This window comes from Diceros bicornis, chromosome 15, assembly GCF_020826845.1.
Source record: "Diceros bicornis minor isolate mBicDic1 chromosome 15, mDicBic1.mat.cur, whole genome shotgun sequence".
Classification (NCBI taxonomy): domain Eukaryota; kingdom Metazoa; phylum Chordata; class Mammalia; order Perissodactyla; family Rhinocerotidae; genus Diceros; species Diceros bicornis.
The window spans coordinates 27,299,454-27,316,774 of record NC_080754.1 but is presented as its reverse complement, the minus strand read 5'-3'; the positions used below and the strand labels follow the sequence as shown (position 1 = coordinate 27,316,774).

General features: G+C 40.1%; 1 protein-coding gene across 5 annotated transcripts in view; it reads left to right on the top strand.

The window, feature by feature from the left end:
* The first annotated feature begins 872 nt into the window (after positions 1-872).
* The window catches only part of PCYT1A (phosphate cytidylyltransferase 1A, choline), a 36,939-nt gene continuing 20,490 nt past the window's right edge, over positions 873-17,321 (top strand). Inside the window, exons 1-4 of one of the 5 annotated variants that reach the window (XM_058556016.1) lie at positions 873-989; positions 1,917-2,053; positions 10,958-11,085; positions 15,123-15,246. In XM_058556016.1, the coding sequence (XP_058411999.1) occupies positions 15,130-15,246 (117 nt within the window). In that variant the 5' untranslated portion in view covers positions 873-989; positions 1,917-2,053; positions 10,958-11,085; positions 15,123-15,129. The remainder of the gene's footprint in view (positions 990-1,916; positions 2,054-10,957; positions 11,086-15,122; positions 15,247-17,321) is intronic. The other 4 variants (XM_058556015.1, XM_058556017.1, XM_058556012.1 and 1 more) reach the window with 4 other exon arrangements.

The following is a 17,321-nucleotide window of genomic DNA, read 5'->3' as shown; positions in this document are numbered from 1 at the left end:
TCTCCCTGGAGGCTCCTCAGCAGACGCAGAGGTTTACCCACCCTGTTTCTTCGCAGTCACTTTCAACTCAAGTATGTCAACAAAAATAATAATGAATAAATAAGTAAATACACTAAAAAGTTCTTTTACATACTCCTTCCATAACATTGGGTATCTACTTGCCTTACACCTATACAATCAAAAGGGACCCTTCCAAAGGCTCAATCTAGCAAAGGAAACGTTTCTCTTCACCAGACACCCCGCCATGTGATTTCCTACCAGTGGCCTCCCTTGAATCCGCTCCTGCTCAAGTAGCCTCAGTTGATTCCTACGGATCCTTTTTTTGGTGGGCCACCCTGGGTGGGAAATAACATGAAGAACGAGGCTTTGGGGCCCACTACCGGGTTTCATAGGGCTGGGTTGGCGGACGTGAATTCTCTTTACGTCACCAAATAGGGAAAAGTTGGCGCCGCGGTGAAGCGGTCGCAGGCCGGGTGTTTGGCGGAAGGCGTCACGGCCACCTGCCCTGTGGCTGCCCAGGGGCAGGGGCTGGGGCTGGGGCTGGGGCGGGAAGGACCCGGGCGGCCAGGTCCGCCAGAGCGGGACCCAGCCCGGAGCCGCCGGATTAATGCTTCTTGACAGACTGCCAGTGAGCACGCGTGACAGTGCACACCCGGATCTCACACCAGGAGGCGTCTTCACCGCCTACGCCAGTTCCCAGTGGAGACTGACCCTTAGCCATTTCCTTTCCTGTCTGGAGTTTTCTGCTCAGTCACTCCTTCCCCGGGGACTCCGTGGAGGCGGAACTACTGTGTCAGAAGCAGTAGTTTTCAGGGGAAAGTTGTGGTCGGATTGACAAGAGGGCGGGCAGTGGGCGGGACTTCCGGCCCGCTCTTCCGTCAGCTGCCTTTCCCGGGCGTCTCCCCGCAACCTCCTCGACTTCCCTTGTCCGTGACGCGGCGCCCGGCGGAGGTCCGACGGGACGGGGGCCCGGGGAGCTTAGGCTGCAGGTGAGGACCCGGGTTGTGCATATCTTTGCGGTTCTGTTTGAGACGAGAAACTGTTGCGCTGGGACCGCGAGGAGAGTGACTGAAGGAAGAGAGGGTCAGTGACAGTGAGGGCAGTGTGAGGCAGGGGCTGCGAGGCTACTGTGACCCAGGGGCAGTGACAGCGAGGGGACTGTGGCCCAAGAGCACTGAATGCGAAGGGACTCTGACCTCGGCGAGCACGAGGCAGAGGCTGCGAGAGGACTCTGACAGAGGAAGTACGAGGCAGCGACTGCGAAGGGACTGTGACCCAGGGTCAGTGACTCGGCGGAGACCGATCAGTGGGTAGTGACTATGAGGTGACTTGACTTGAGGTAACAGGAAGCAGAGGCTGCGAGGGGACTCTGACCAAGGAGTCGACTTTGAGGGGCTGACTAGGAGAAGGGAGTGGGATCAGTGACCGACATGGTACTGTAGGGCTGTGTTAGGGCACGGGGCGTGACTGAGTGGGGAGACTGGGCAGAAAAGGTCTTTAGTGGAAAGAACGCTAATCTTGGATTTACCACACAGACCTGAGTTTAATTTTGTGGACAAACTTCTTGTGGCTGGAAAACTTACCTCTCCACTGAGCTACAGTTTCTTCATCAGTCAGTGGGAAGTTTGGACTAGGTTAATGTTTCCCAAACTATGGGTTCCATCCTATTATTGGGTCGTGAAATCCATGTAGCGGATAGCACCTGATGAAATTAAAAAAAAAAAAAGGAATAGTATAGAAATTTTCAGCATGTTCACATAGTAAAGGTAAGTATTGTTTCATGAAACTTGTTTCAGTTATGTGTGTATGAGATTAAGATATAAAATGGATTTCATATATCTTAAAATGTATCAAGTATAATGTAGTAAAAGAGATTGAAAAACATTGGACCAGATTATTTCTGAATTTCCTTTTAGGTCTAAAATGCCATGATTCTGTGATTAGGGGACTGTTTGGAAGTACAGACATGCAATCGGGAAGACTGGATCTATGGCTGCGGCGCAGGCTCTATCAGGTTGACTTAACTGGAGAAGACTTCCTGAATGTAATTGAGGTGACTAGTAATGACTGAGGACTGAAACTCAGGATCTCAGTTGGGAGAACCAGAACCTATATTGAAATCGGGACAGTGATATTTATAGAGGCAGTGAGGACATATAGAGACAGTGATAGGAAAAACTGCCAGGAATAGACACTGAGGAAGGGGAAGCTTTGAGGAGGGTGGGAACAAGATGTAGGAAGGGAACTGAAGATAGAGACAGAAAACATTCTGCCAAGAATAAAATGGGAGTAGGGAGATGTGACCTTCAGGGTCCTTTTCAGTCTTGATATTTAGTGGTTCTGCAGGTACAGAGAATTGCTAGTAAAAAGATATTAGTCGAGAATGGGATTTGGTGCCATAATCAGCGGTAAACAGATGATGACCATCATGAGAAAGAAAGGATGATGCTGGGAAGGTCAACATGGTGGCCAGAATGCCTCTTAGGAGAGGCTTTAATGTCTTTAGCTATCCAGCTCAGTGATTTGTGCACTGGAGGCCAAGACTGGCATACTGGGAATGTACCATGCTGTGGGTAATTCAAATGCTATTTTAGCTGCTGATTCCCTTTCATGAGGGCTGCTAATAATGCTGATGAAATAAACTAAAATGAGTTTCATTACCTCCTCCTCTCTTACAGCCCTTTGTAGAAGGTGCTACTGATTGTGCCACCCAATATTTAAAAAAAAAATATCTAATAGGGAGCCAGCCCCGTGGCTTAGCGGTTAAGTGCACGCACTCCGCTACTGGTGGCCCGGGTTCAGATCCCGGGCGCGCACCAATGCACCACTTGTCCGGCCATGCTGAGGCGGCATCCCACATACAGCAACTAGAAGGATGTGCAACTGTGACATACAACTATCTACTGGGGCTTTGGGGAGAAAAAGGGAAAAAACGGAAGAGGATTGGCAATAAATGTTAGGTCAGAGCCGGTCTTCCTCAGCAAAAAAGAGGAGGATTGGCATAGATGTTAGCTCAGGGCCGATCTCCCCCCCCCCAAAAAAAAAAAATCTAATAAAGGAAGTTTGAGGTAAAGGAAGTTTGATGCTGTATTTCTCTGATAACCTAATAGTCGTCCCCACCTCCTACACACATATATGTACACTCTGAAGAGAGTTCAGAAAGATTGTTGAATGAAAAGAAGTTGGAAATGGTGAGGGATAGCCTTTGTTTAGCTAAAAAATGGCTAGTTACACCTTTTTCTGGAACATTAAGTGTTTACTTGGCTCACATTCTACCTAACTGAAAGGAACTACTCAAGAATTTCTTTCTAGAACAGAATATATGCTTTAAGGTAACTGACCGTAGAAGAGAAGACATTTAGGCTTGGGGACTGCAGCACTGCCTCTGCCTCTGGGGTCCTTTGTGTTTGCTGAATGAAGTGATTCTTTTTGATCCACCCTGCTTTGCAAATTGCCTTTGCAAACCAGTATAATGGCCTGATTGATATTCCTCCCTTAGCCTATGATTTCTCCTTCCATAAACAGGCGAGGTTTTATTTTTCTTGGGGACTTCCTCTTTGGATATGTGATCTCTTAAAGAGAATGATCTAGTCAGATGAAGCCTTGGATTCAGAAGTCCCAGATTACTTTATCTGATGTTTATACACTGACTCACTCTGTGACTGTGGGAAGAATGATCACTTTCTCTTGTTTTAGATTTTCTAACTGTGGCAGAGGTAACTGTTCTGGTTAAACAGGCCTGTAATAATCTGAAATATATGCACAGTAACCAAATTTTTTATACAGTCTTGTGGAGTTTGTAAACAACCTGACCCAATTCATGATTCCCCTATGGGACTGTCTAACCTGTAGGTTAGACATGATTCCCTTAGGGAGCTGAATAACGTTTCCATGTTATAAGTGCTTATGAGAATTAATTTATGACATATTCATAGAAAAAGCAAGCATAATAATTTGCCATTGTTATTAATGATGGATAATGGCAAAATATCTGGTAATAATAGTAATTTTCTTACTCATGTCTTTCTTTCCAAGTATTTGCATAACTCTGATCTGAAGCCAGATCTTCTGGCTTTTCTACTAATAGAGATACTTCCCCCTTCTGAATCAACCAGAAATAGGTCTCTCTCATGCCAAAGTTTGTGTTCCCCTAACATAGATTTGGAAGAGTAAGGTTTTCTAAAGTCAGGATTTTTGGTGGAATTTTTTCAGTTAGAGAGACTCTAAAGTTGGAGTATTTCCCAATCATCACTGGATCTTGCGAGTTCCTTTTTGCTCAAGATTGTGGCTGCTTCTACATCTTTTGTGTTATCACCACATAGTCACGTTATAAAGCAATGACTTAGGAAGGAGGGAGTGAGGAGATCAGGGCTCTAGGCTCAACTCTCCTGCTTATTTATTCAGAGAATGACTTTAGCACCTCCTCTTTCCTAAGCTTTAAACCTTTCTGTTTCTAGTCCTAAACTTCTGTTTTCACAATATTCCTGTCAAATGGGTTCCCGCACACGTTTAAAGTGTGATTTGTTTGTTAATTGCTTTATGAGTGATTTGTGGCAAAATTTAAATCTTAACTCCCTTCTACAACTCACTCAGTAAATTCAGGGAATATACATTTTTACATACTCTATGTTGCAGTATATACCAGAGCTCCACTCCAGAAGAAAAAAAGAGACTGTGAGTCTCTAATATACATTTGGCACTGTGTTAGGTTTGTTTACATGCATCATCTCATTAACATAAATAATTGAATTGCCTGTATTTTACTGTTTGCAAACCAGATTAGTAGATAGATATGTAGCAGGTTTCTTTTGTTTTTTCTTTTTTCTCCTTTTCTTTTGGTAACTCTCTTGTTGCAAGCTGAAAGTTCTATTAGTTGGAAGCTTTCTGTGTTTGGATAGAATGCCTGCCAACGAGCCCGGGGAACCCATGCATCTGCTAGGCTGTTATATCACATTCACAACTATTTGCAAACCAGTTTTGAAGTGAGGGCTGCTAAAAATAGTGACAAATAGAGAGAACAAACTGAGTATATGGCACTTGACAGATATCAGAGGGAGTTTTTTTTTTTTTGTGAAGATCATCAGCCCTGAGCTAACATCTGCCAATCCTCCTCTTTTTGCTGAGGAAGACTGGCCCTGGGCTAACATCCGTGCCTATCTTCCTTCACTTTATATGGGACGCCACCACAGCATGGCTTGACAAACGGTGTGTTGGTGCGCGCCTGGGATCCGAACCCCGGGCTGCCGCAGCGGAGCACACGCACTTAACTGCTTGCGCCACAGGGCTGGCCTCTGGAGTTTTTTATTTATCTATAGAGAATTACCTTAGATGTGATTATATTTGTTTGTTTATTTTTTGGCCCTAGAGCAGAGGTCTTAATCGTTTTTGTGCCATGGACCCCTTTGGCAGTATGGTGAAATTCTGTGGACTCCTTTTTTAGAGTAATGTTTTTATATGCAAAAAATAAAATACCTAGAATTAGAAAGGAAACCAATTATATTGAAATATAGTTATCAAAATGTTTTTAAATGTGTGATGTAGCACTATATGTGCTTTTTATTAACATAGTAAATGTTTACTATCTATCAGTGGGTCTTATAACTATAATTTTAAATGATCATGGGTTTAAACAATATTTCAAGATATTTGTAGCAAGTGTAATGTGATATGAAAATGTCTACGATTTCTATTGGTGACAAAGTCTATTTTTCTACTAAATCTACTATTGCTTATGTAATGTGGCTTATGTTTATAATTGAATGGTGAATGGCAATGGTGAATTTGCCAGAGGTTAGTAAAAATAAAGATATAATTTTTTTTGTCCAAGTCACAGACTCCCTGAATCTATCATAGACCCTGCCTTAGAGATATAAGTTCTATAACCTACTCTAGGAACAACACAATCTGAATACAGGGTTTACTCACTGAATCTTCTAGTAGAATAGTGGCAGAGCAAAATCATCAAATGTAAGAACTATTATAAGTGTCCCTTGTGGTTTTTAGGATAATCTCTTTCCTGAAATATTCTACTGTATGGCCAGGCCCAAGAATAAGCTTTATTTTCTTCCAGGGCTAACCCAGAGTCTGGCACAGAGTAAGTGCCCACTAAGTGTTTGTGGAATAAAGGTTTCTCTGAAGAGATTAGAGGGAAGAGATCAAGTTTAAAGCTAAGATCTTAGATGTGGCAATTTACTGGCCTCAAATATTGAGGAGTAACATTGAGCTCTGGTATAAAACTAATCTATCAGTGCAGGTCATGCTGTGAAATTCACCTTTACATTTAGAATTCCCACATCAGGCATTCTTTTGACATATTCTATATAATGTGGTGATATATACAGGTTGGTGACAGCAGCTGCAGTAATCCTGTATCAGAAAGTTATGGTACAATTTCTTGAAATAATCCTATTCCTAGCACTGTCTTTCGCTCTAAAACTGTTTGTATAATCTAGGTAGAATTTGCCGCCCCATTATTGATGGAATTTGTCCTGACTTCATCTAAGATAGGAGTTGGCAAACTTTTTCGGTAAAGGGCCAGATAATAAATATTAGGCTTTGCAGGTCATATGATCTCTGTTGCAACTACTCAGCTTTGCAGTTGTAGCACAAAAGCAGCCATGGACACTACATCAGTGAATGAGTGTGGCTGTGTTCCAATAAAACTTTAATTACAGAAACAGGCATTGGGCCATATTTGACCTGTGAGCTGTAGTTGGCTGACCTCTGATCCGGGAGGTTCTTGAATCCAGTCCCTCCTCTTTACTATGGATTAGACATATCCTCTCTCAAGCTTCAAGGGCCTTTACACAAGGAGTGCTGTGACTGTACTCTTATCTGTGGAAAGGCCTGAATGTACAGCAGATGTCATGATTGTCAAGAGTATTAGATGCACTTTAACCTAGGAGTTTACAGAGCTTGCATCTTAGAGCACCAGTTTATTAAGTTCCACAATGGTAGAAGCAGGTAAAGATCTCACATGTGAAGTGTGCTTGCTCACTCATTGGTATGTCAGTAGAAAATTAGTAAGCATAGGGTTTTACTGAAGAAGATAATGTAGGCCCAGAGATGGGGGAAGCAGAAATAGAATGCAAGAAAAAATTCATGTCTTCTCTTTTTGCAGATAGTTCCTTGTAGTACTCAGTCAAGTTTGAATTAGATTTTTGAAACTTGAAGAGTATATGTGATTGCAACTTCCTCTACTTAGGTTGTTGTATAGCTTAGGAAGCAGAGCCCACCTCCTCTTTCATCCTGGGGTACTTGCTAGATCTACTAGCAATAAGGAAGTAGAATAGAGGGGATTGGGTGGGAGTCCCTAAAACTGCACTTGTAGAAGCCTTTCATCTTTAAAACACAAGCATGTGCATGCCAGCACCCAGATTTTGTCTCCTTAGGACATTCATATTGGAAAAACGTTTGACTAGATTTATCCTCAGTATCTCTTCACCACCACCCCTCCCCTCAACACACATTTCCACTTCTCTGTACTTCCTTATTAGCAAAGTTGATGCACCTAAGCAGGCATCTAGTGGAACATTGAACAAGGCAAGCAGTGTGTACTGGGAGGTGAGTCAGCGGAATTGGAGCCAGATTTTGTGAAGCTGAGTAAAAATCACAGGCACAGATACTACATTCTGTATCTTGAGAGCAATTTGGAGACACTAAGAATGCACTTAATAGGCAGGGATGGTGGTGGTGTGGGCAGTTATGTCCATATTTAGAATCTGTGCTTGAATGGGGAATTTGAGTGACTAAGCTAAGATGACTTATCTAGAGACTGAATAGGCAGCCGTGTTGGAAAGATCAGGCCTCACAAATGCTGCATTCTGGCTGCCAGTCCCCTTTGTCTCTCTTTTGTTATAGCTTTTTTTGACAAAGAAACTTTTCTGGAGAATAAACCACCAAGGAGAGAGGAAGTTTTGGCCCACCCCATTAGGGATGGCCCAGAGACTTATGAGGGAGTTTCTGTATTCTATCTCCAACTACTTTCATTCTTACTCATCTCAGCTTAATTAATGTGAAAGCCAGGCTTCCATCTGCAAAGCATTAGGTAATTCTTACCCCCATTCCCATTTGACCTTCTACTGTATTGGCTCTGAGGAGGTGCCATCTTTTCCCAATCCCGTTGCCTGCTGGACAAGCAGATATTAAGGCAGCCTGTGTGTGTGTATTTTTTTTCCCCTCTTGAATGTAGACGTTTAAAACCACCTCATTTTCCAGGGTCATCACTGCACCTTTATTTGAATGGTGTTGATTGATAACAAAGGTGCAGTTATCATAAATGGAGAGTTCGAGAAGTATTGTTTTTCATTGTTGGAGGTATTCAAGTGGTTACTGGGCCACTGTTAATGTTGTAAACATGGTGTGGTTTTAGGTACAGCTGAGTGTCAGCATAATGAACTAAAAAGCCAACATGTTTTTACTATCCTCAGTATGCCCTCATCCTCCCACATACCTTTTCTCAGTACCAAAGTGGATGTGTCCTGGCAGGCATCTATTGGAACTTTAGGGAAAGTGGGAGTTATTTTTTCCATCATAGGCACTAATCATTAAATTATTCTACATGCTTTTGTGATGCATAAGTTAGTAGATCTGGGGAAACATGGGAATGGTCCAAGAGAGCCAGTGAAAAATAAAAAATTGAAAAAAAAAATTGAGAGACCTATAAAGTCGAAGTTTAAAAATTGGTAGTAGTTCTAAAGAAAAGGTATGAGGGTTAATCTCTTTATAATTTCTAAATTCTTTTAGGATTATTGTTATGGAATGTTTGTGAACTTGGTATATTCCATATCCTAAGAAAGTGGATAAGATATAAAAAACCAAAAAGTGTTAGGTGTTCTAAATCCAAAGGATCTTAAGACTTCAGTTTAAAGTATAATGTAAAATACAGTGTAAGACACAAAAGTCATCTTTAGAAAATAGAATTGTATGTAAGCTGGGCCGGCCCCGTGGCTTGGCGGTTAAGTGCGCGTGCTCCGCTACTGGCAGCCCGGGTTCGGATCCTGGGCGCGCACCGACCCACCGCTTCTCTGGCCGTGCTGAGGCCGCGTCCCACATACAGCAGCTAGAAGGATGTGCAGCTATGACGTACAACTATCTACTGGGGCTTTGGGGGAAAAAAATAAATAAAATTATTAAAAAGAATTGTATGTAAGCAGATAATGAATAGTGTAAGCAGATGAGGAAAAATACTTTGGACAGGATGGGAACTTTTTTGCGCCATCTTTGATACACTTACAAATTGAGAAATACTTGCCCCCTTTCCGTCAAAACAAAACAGTAATGTTTGTAGTGCTTTTCAAAATTCCAAAGCAGTTTTCTATACTTAGTACATTTATTCAAATGGTTATTGAGTGCCTACTGTGTGCCAGGGCTCATTGCTAAGTATTAGATATATCTATTACGATTTTTGTGGTTCCAAGTGATAAGAAACCCAGCTTAACTGACTTAAGCAAAAAGGGGAATGTATTGATTGACCCAATTAGACAGTTCAGGATCTGGCTTCTCTGCATCATTAGCTTTGCTTTCTCTGTGTTGACTCTTTCCAAAAAGGCTCTTGTGGTTATAGGATGGTCACTAGATGGTCATAGGATGGTTCCTAGAGCCACGTCTCCAGGTTCAAATCCACAAAGAAATGATAATATTTGTCCAAGTATTCCCCTCAGGTGAGTCCTGAGATTCACTCTGATTGGACTAGCTTAGATCACCTAACACTGACCTTCCCCAGTCTGTGGCCAGGGGAGAGTGAAGTGCTGATTGGTTTAGGTTTGGCTCATGCCATCTAATGCTAGGGCTGAGGATGCAGCCCACACAGACCAGATGAGAGTGAGTCTCCAAATGAAAATGCTCTCTTTTCAGAGCAGGAAGATTGAACAATGGGAAGACAAAGAACAAATATCGGCCACATTAGGGAGTTTATAGTCTAATTTCTCATTTGATCCTTACCATGACTTAGAAATTAACTACATTTTATTAGAACTTTCCTTAATCACATGAAGAAACTCCTAGAGTCAAGGGACTTATCTTAACCTAGAGTTAAGGTACTGGGAGGAGCTAAAATTAAATCCTAGTTTATATGATGTGATTCCTGGTCTAGTGCTAGTGCCCTCTCTACTCTTCCACTGTGGCCCAAACCAAAACAAGCCCCTGGAGTGCCTGAGTAGTCTGTCAGTGATAATGCCCAGTGGGAAGGGAGCCCAGTCTTTCTGAAGATGAAGTTAAATTCCTGCCTGGCATCAATGTAGCTCATGGCCAGAGTGCAATAAGTGGTTTTGATTAAATTCATGTATGACCATTTTATGTACTAGGCAGCATAGTGGTATTGTGAAGTGCACAGACCCTAGAGCAAGGATGCCTGGGTTCAAATCCTGTTTTTGCCCTGTCCTAGGTGTGTGACCTTAGTCAAGTCATTTCACCTAGCTGTGCCTCAATTTCCTCATCTGCGAAACGGGGATAATAGTATTACCTACCTCATAGGATTGTTGTGAGGATTAAATTATTTAATATATGCAAAAGGTTTATAATTTCCTGACACATAGGAAGTACTCTATAAGTGTTAGCTATAATTATCATCACTATTATCATTATAATCTTTGGGAGTGTGATAGAGAAATGTGGATTGTGTGATAGTACGATGAAACAGGTTTACATCTGATTGAATACCCTAATCATTAAGAATTCTAAATGTATTCTCTATTCTGTTTTCTAGAGAAGACTCGACTGTGTTTTATGTTGTACTAACTTAAAGAGTATTAAAGGTGGATCTCAATGAGGAGAGAGGTTCTAGTGGTATGTCACGTTGATGTATGGTAACATGTATTGGATTATCCTGATCAGTATTTTCAGCAGTGACTTGGAAGGAGACATAAAAACCATGCTTTTCAAATTTATAGATTACATGAAGGTGTGATAAATAGCTAATATGGTCAATGGCAGTCAAGATTTGAAATTATTTTAACAGATTGGAACATACTAAAAGATCAACCAAGATGGACTTTAACAGGATCATGAGCAACAAAATGAATAAATGTATTTTTACACAGCCTCTGCTTGAATGTCCTGGTGTACCAAAATGCAATGCGTCTTGAGGTAACCCAGTCACTTTTCAGATAACTCTTGTTCCTAAAAAGATTTTTATTATATTTAGTTAAAATTTGTGTCTCTGCATCTTCCAATCCATTTTCTCTTGTCTGGACTTTGATAGAATAAGTCTCTGCCCTATCCAATATGACAGGCATTCAAATATTTAGAGATGGTTATCGGATACCTTCTTGTATAGTATAGTATCATATTGTATCATATACTAAAGGAGTTAAGGGTGTGTAATCTGCAGCCAGGCTGACTGAATTTGATTTCTATCTTCACCACTTACTAGCGGTGTAACCCTATCTTCTGTGTCTCTCTTTTCTCATCTATAAAATAGTGGTAAAAATAATACACCTATGTCAAAGGGTTGTGAATGTTAAGAGAGTTTTAATATTTTTAAAGTGTTTAGGCAAAATACAGGTGTTATATAAGTGCCCACTGTTAGTAGTAGTAGTGATTATTGTATGTCAATTATACTTCAATAAAGCTATAAAAATATTATAGCACATGTACCCTCCCACACACGAAGCAAAGACTTCTGAGAAGTTCCTATAAACATGTCTTTGAACATGTTAAGTATTTCTCTATTAAGCATTAAGGAATTTTAACTTGAAGTTACAGAACATAACTGATGAAAATATCACATGACATTTATCTCCTTGATTTATTATGGTACCCTTAAAACTCTTTTTTGTATCATGAATGAAAGGTACACAGGCCTTTAAAATACTACCTGTTTGTAATATCAAAAGAGGGAGGAGCAGAGATTAAAGAATTCTTTATTGCTTCAGTTGAAAGCTGTCAGGAAATCCCAGCAAAACTCTCCGATAGGAAGGATCCGCACATCTCTACAGCTGACAAATCAGGCAGCCTCTGAATCAGGCCAATAGCCACGTCAGTTCTATTTGATTGGTCCTGGGACCTTGTTTACCTTTATTCCACTGTTTAATTAGGCTGGCCTGAGGTAAGTCTGCAAAAACTTAAGAGACCTATGCTGTAGAGAGAATGTTCTTGATAGAAGGAAGCAGCAGTAATGAGACAGCTTCTTTTTAAAAATCTTGGCTTTCTGGGAGACAGAAGAATATACTGGCAAGGACTTTAGAATTAGACAAATCTGGATTTAAATCCTGGTGCTCCGACTTACTAGTTGTGTGATCTCTTGGATAGTTGCTTTACCTCCCTGATCCTTAGTTTTCTCATTTATAAGTTGGAGCTAATAATACCTGCTTCTCAGGTTATATGGGTTAAATGAGAATAATGTATATAAAGTGCTTAGCATAGTACTTGCACATAGTAAATATTCAAAAAAAGATAGCCATTATTATGACTGTTGCTGTTTTTACCTTACTTCCTTGCAAGATATTTAGATTATGAAAACATACTTCTTGGAATATATGTATCATGTATACTGATTCAAAGAGTTAGGAAGGAAAGAAGATCAGTTTCTAGAGGCCCCAAAAGACAATCTTATATGAAGGCCTATCTGTGTAGAAAATAGTTATAGAGCATTTTTAAAATGAAACTTTATTTTGAAAAAAAAAGTAAAGCCAATAGAGAAGTTGCAAGAATATTAAAATGAACCCCTTTATGCCCCACCTACATTCATACATCGATAACATTTTGCCATATTTGCTTTATCTTTTTTATATGTAATATACACATTTTTCTTCCATTTTTTTTTTTGCTGAGGGTAAGTTGCAGAGATCATGACCCTGATCCCTCGATACTTCAGCATTTGTCTCTTAAAAACAAGGACAGTCTTTTACATAACACAGTGTAATTATCAAATCAGGAAGTTTATTTTAACATTGATGCATTTATTATCTGATACATAGTCCATATTCAAATTTTACTGATTGTCCTAATAACTATCTTTTATTACATTTTTTCCCCCAATCTAGAATTATGCATTATATTTAGTTGTCATTTCTTTGGTCTCTTTTAACTTAGAACAGTCCCTCAGCCTTTCATTGTTTTTTATGATGGACATTTTTTGAAGAATACAGGCCTTGTTTCATAGAATGTCCTTTAATTGGGGTTTGTCTTTTTGTATCTCATAAATCAATACAGGTTATGCATTTTTGGCAGGTAATGCATCCTCAGTGCCTCATATCAGGAGGCATTATTGGTGATATTAATTAGCTTGGATCACTTAGCTAAGAGTTTTTTCACTACATGTAAAGGTAACTTTTATCTATAAGGAGATACTTTGAAACTGTGTAAATATCCTGTTCCTCAACAAACTTTTTGGTGATGGTTTTAGAATCCCAAGGAGCATTATAATATCATAAACATTTTTTAAGGTGAGGCTCTGCACGTGGTTTCATTGCCTGATTAAAGGCTTCTTGAGAAAATAGTTTTACTTTTAAAATTGTGTTACGGTAGTACCTTGTACACAGTAAGTATTCAGTATTATTGACTACTTGACCTTGAGCTGCCTGACACCAGCTGATTACATTTCTCGTGACAGATTTTGTCTACCAAGCCTGAGAAGAATTTAACAGATTCTTATAGCAAAGTCCTGTTGTATGCAAATTAGAAACGGTGTACTAATTGGATTGGTTAGGCATTCTTCGTAGGACTCTCAGACCAGTGAGATGGGAGAAGTAATACTGACTTCTGGATATTTTGAAAGAATAATTAATAACAATAGTGAAGAAAAGCTCTGATCATCACCACTTGAAAAACTTGTTAAATGTATAGTACCTGTCTTCCATTTTAATTTACAATTGTGATAAAAGGAAGATTCTGGGTAGTGTTCATCTTTCACTTTAGACTCTGACATTTTTTCATATCAGCCTAATACTTAGCCATGACTCATGAGTGTCACCTTCAGTCTGTAACAATTAGGTCAGGTTTCTTGTAAATCTTGTCACATTGCCACTTTGAATTTAGCCGGAGGAAAGAAAGTAAGGCACAATTACGGGTGTTTAGATGAACATCTTATTCAGGAGGGCTTATTAGAGGCAGTGAGGCAGAGTAGAATGTTCTCATTCTGTCTGGCATTTGTTTTGTTTTCCACCTCTGCTCCGAGGATCTTTCTTCCACCTTTCACCGTACCATATTTTAGGCAGAGATGGCAGTTCATCGTTAAAGTTGCTCTATCCCCAGTGTCTGGCTGATGCGTAAAATTTCAGCATTATCAAGAAATTGATTTATCTGTGCAAATTATGTTACCCAAGAAAAATGCAGATGTCCCGGCAGGGCATTGGAGAAGTAGCACAAGCCAACATCTAAACATGAAGCATCAGATATTCAGAACTTTTCTGTGATAGCCAGTTGCTAGAATTTCTTTGCTAAATGAGAGAGTAATAAATAAGTTTCCTGGGGGAAGGAGAAGCCTGGGTGGGGTTTTAATAGTTGGGGGCTGTGAACAAGCTTAAGGTGCTAAGATTATGAAAGAAAAAGAAGAAATGAGTATTAAAAATGAAAGAGGAAGGACATTTAAAAGATATAGTACACTTACCCCACAATTTTCATAGAGCTAACCCTGGTGGAGTGGTCTCTGAAATCTACAGAGCATTTAGAGTTAAGAAACCCATGCTTTGTTAAATCAGGACTTGGTGATGGCCATCGCCCTTTTAAAAAGGCTCTTTTCTCCATCTGCACCAAAGACATACCTTTCACATTTCCTTGCACCTGTCATACTTCCAGGTGTCCCAGGAATGATATAAGGGGTAGTGATAAAGTCTGTATAACTGACTTTCTCAGCCAAGCCATTCCAATCTTTTACATGGAGTCAGGATATGAAATTAGCAGTTAGTATACAGGCTGCATTGGTCAGGGGGAATAATTTACAAGGTCAAGTGATTAATTGTGGCCAGTTGTTCCACAGAGAGGCATTTCAGTGTTTCTACTAGAGCCTGTGTTTCGTGAAGCTCTGTTGTTTTTGCCAGATGCAACTGGCTCATCTTGGTGAAATGTGTGCTATGGAATTGATCTTTTGCTGAGTGTATCCATGTTAAAATCTCTGAAATACTGGTGACAGACTTTTTTCCACCACAATAAGAAAAAAATTCTTTTTCACTTTCTATGACCAGTTAGAAGATGGACACACAGAGTTCAGCCAAAGTCAATACGAGGAAGAGGAGGAAAGAGGCACCTGGACCCAATGGGGCAACAGAGGAAGACGGAATTCCTTTTAAAATGTCGCGCTGTGCAATTGTAAGTAAAGAGATTTCTTTGTTGAACACTTAACCTGGCAGGGGGAGGGTAGAAACTGATACAACGTTGATGATATCAGTGTTACAAGTTTTCTTAAATAATGGAAAGAATGAATAGTTAAGTGTGAATAGTAAGTATTTTCACAGTTATTGGAAATCTTATGCTTTCTTTCACAGCTCAGTTACAAGAGCTTTATATTGGAATTGGAAAAAGAATATTGGGAAAATTTGGAGGTTGTATGTATATTAGGCTAAAGATAAAATTCAAACTAATGAAACAGAGAAATTGGGGCTCCAGGCAGTGATCTGATCTTGGTTTCGTTTCACAGTGTTTAGTTTTCTGTGTCTTACTATCTTTTCTCCCATATCATTCCTCTGCTCTATTACTGGTTATATCTTAGATGAGAACCTTTTTCTATTACTCCCTACCTTATGTTCCTTTATCTCTGAGGTGTTCTCTTTTATTTCCTAACTACTGCCAAGCCTTCGATGAAAGACCCCATTCCAAACTGTCTATCCTATTTCAGGTTGCTACCCATCCTAAGCTTCCCCTAAGAAACATGTCAAAGAACACTTATACACAATTGAAGTTTATACTTCAATTGAATAATACTGTGAATACACAGTATTATTATGAAATCCATGTTTCAAAATCCCAGGGACAGAATTGTATGTTTCTGTATTTTCTTTACATATATTGACCATTAGCTATTGATCAAACTGCAGTTTCCACTGGTTAGTTCTGGAGCTTCATAACCCAAAGAGAAAAACATTTCTACTCTGAGACAATTAACAATGGTTCCAAACAAGTACTCTATCTTGAGCAATAAACGTAACTGGACTCCACAAATAGGAGGCATATGCTCCAGGCCTGCTATTGATGATATTGGTAGTGGCAAGTATATTAGTCTCCTATTGCTGCTGTAACAAATTACCACAAATTTAGGGGCCTAAAACAATACAGATTTATTATCTTACAGTTCTGAAGGTCAGAAGTCTAAAATGGATCTCAGAGGGCTAAAATCAAAGTGTTGGCAGGGCTGAAGGTTCTTGGGGAGAATCCATGTCCTTGCCTTTTCCATCTTCTAGAGGCTGCCCACATTGCTTTGTTCATGGTGCCAGCCAGCAATCATATCACTCTGTCCACTGCTTCTGTCATCATATCTGTTTCTGATTCTGACTCTCCTGCCTCAATCATTCACTTATAAAGACTCTTGTGATTACATTGGACATACCCAGATAGTCCAGGATAGTCTCCCTGTCTCAGAATCCTTTAATTTAATCACATCTGCAAAGCCCCTTTTGCCATGCAAGGTAACATAGTCACAGGTTCCAGAGAATAAGATGTGGACATCTTTAGGGGGCCATTATTCTACATACCACAACAAGTAAACTCAGAAAATGGCTCAGCAGTCAACAAAACAAAGCATTGTTAATTTCTGAATGTTTTTTAGAGAATTCAGATTAAGGAGATGGTGGTGGATACCAATTCAGCAGTCTCACTTGGAGTAGGGAAAAGTTATAACCAAGTAGGTGATAACTGTCAGCCAATTGCCATAGCCAGGAATGGAGCAAAGAAGGCCAGTCTTAGTGGAATGGGCTTTGAGAAGACGTAAATTTCTTGGTCCTTAGAATCTGAGGAATCTCAATGCTTTAAATTACTTTGCTTCCTATATTCATGTCACAAATCAGTTGAGTGACTTGCTGCCTATTGCACATTCCTCTCTGGAACACACTGGCTATTTAGCATGGGCTGATGGTCAAAGATTCACTCACCCGACAGGCTAGACCAACCCTGCTGAGGAGTATCTGCTAAATAAACTTGTCTGTCATCTCCACTGTACACCTCTGTGTCCTTTCTGTCTCTGAACTGCTTTCAACTCTGTAGCAAAAGCAAAAAAGATATTTTTCTTTTTTTATAACACCTTTATTGAGATTATGTAATCCACTCATTTAAACTGTACAGTTCAGTGGTTTTTAGTATATTCACAGAGTTGTGCAGCCGTCACTACAACCAATTTTAGAATATTTTTATCACCTCGAAAAGAAGACCCATACCCACTAGGAATCACTCCC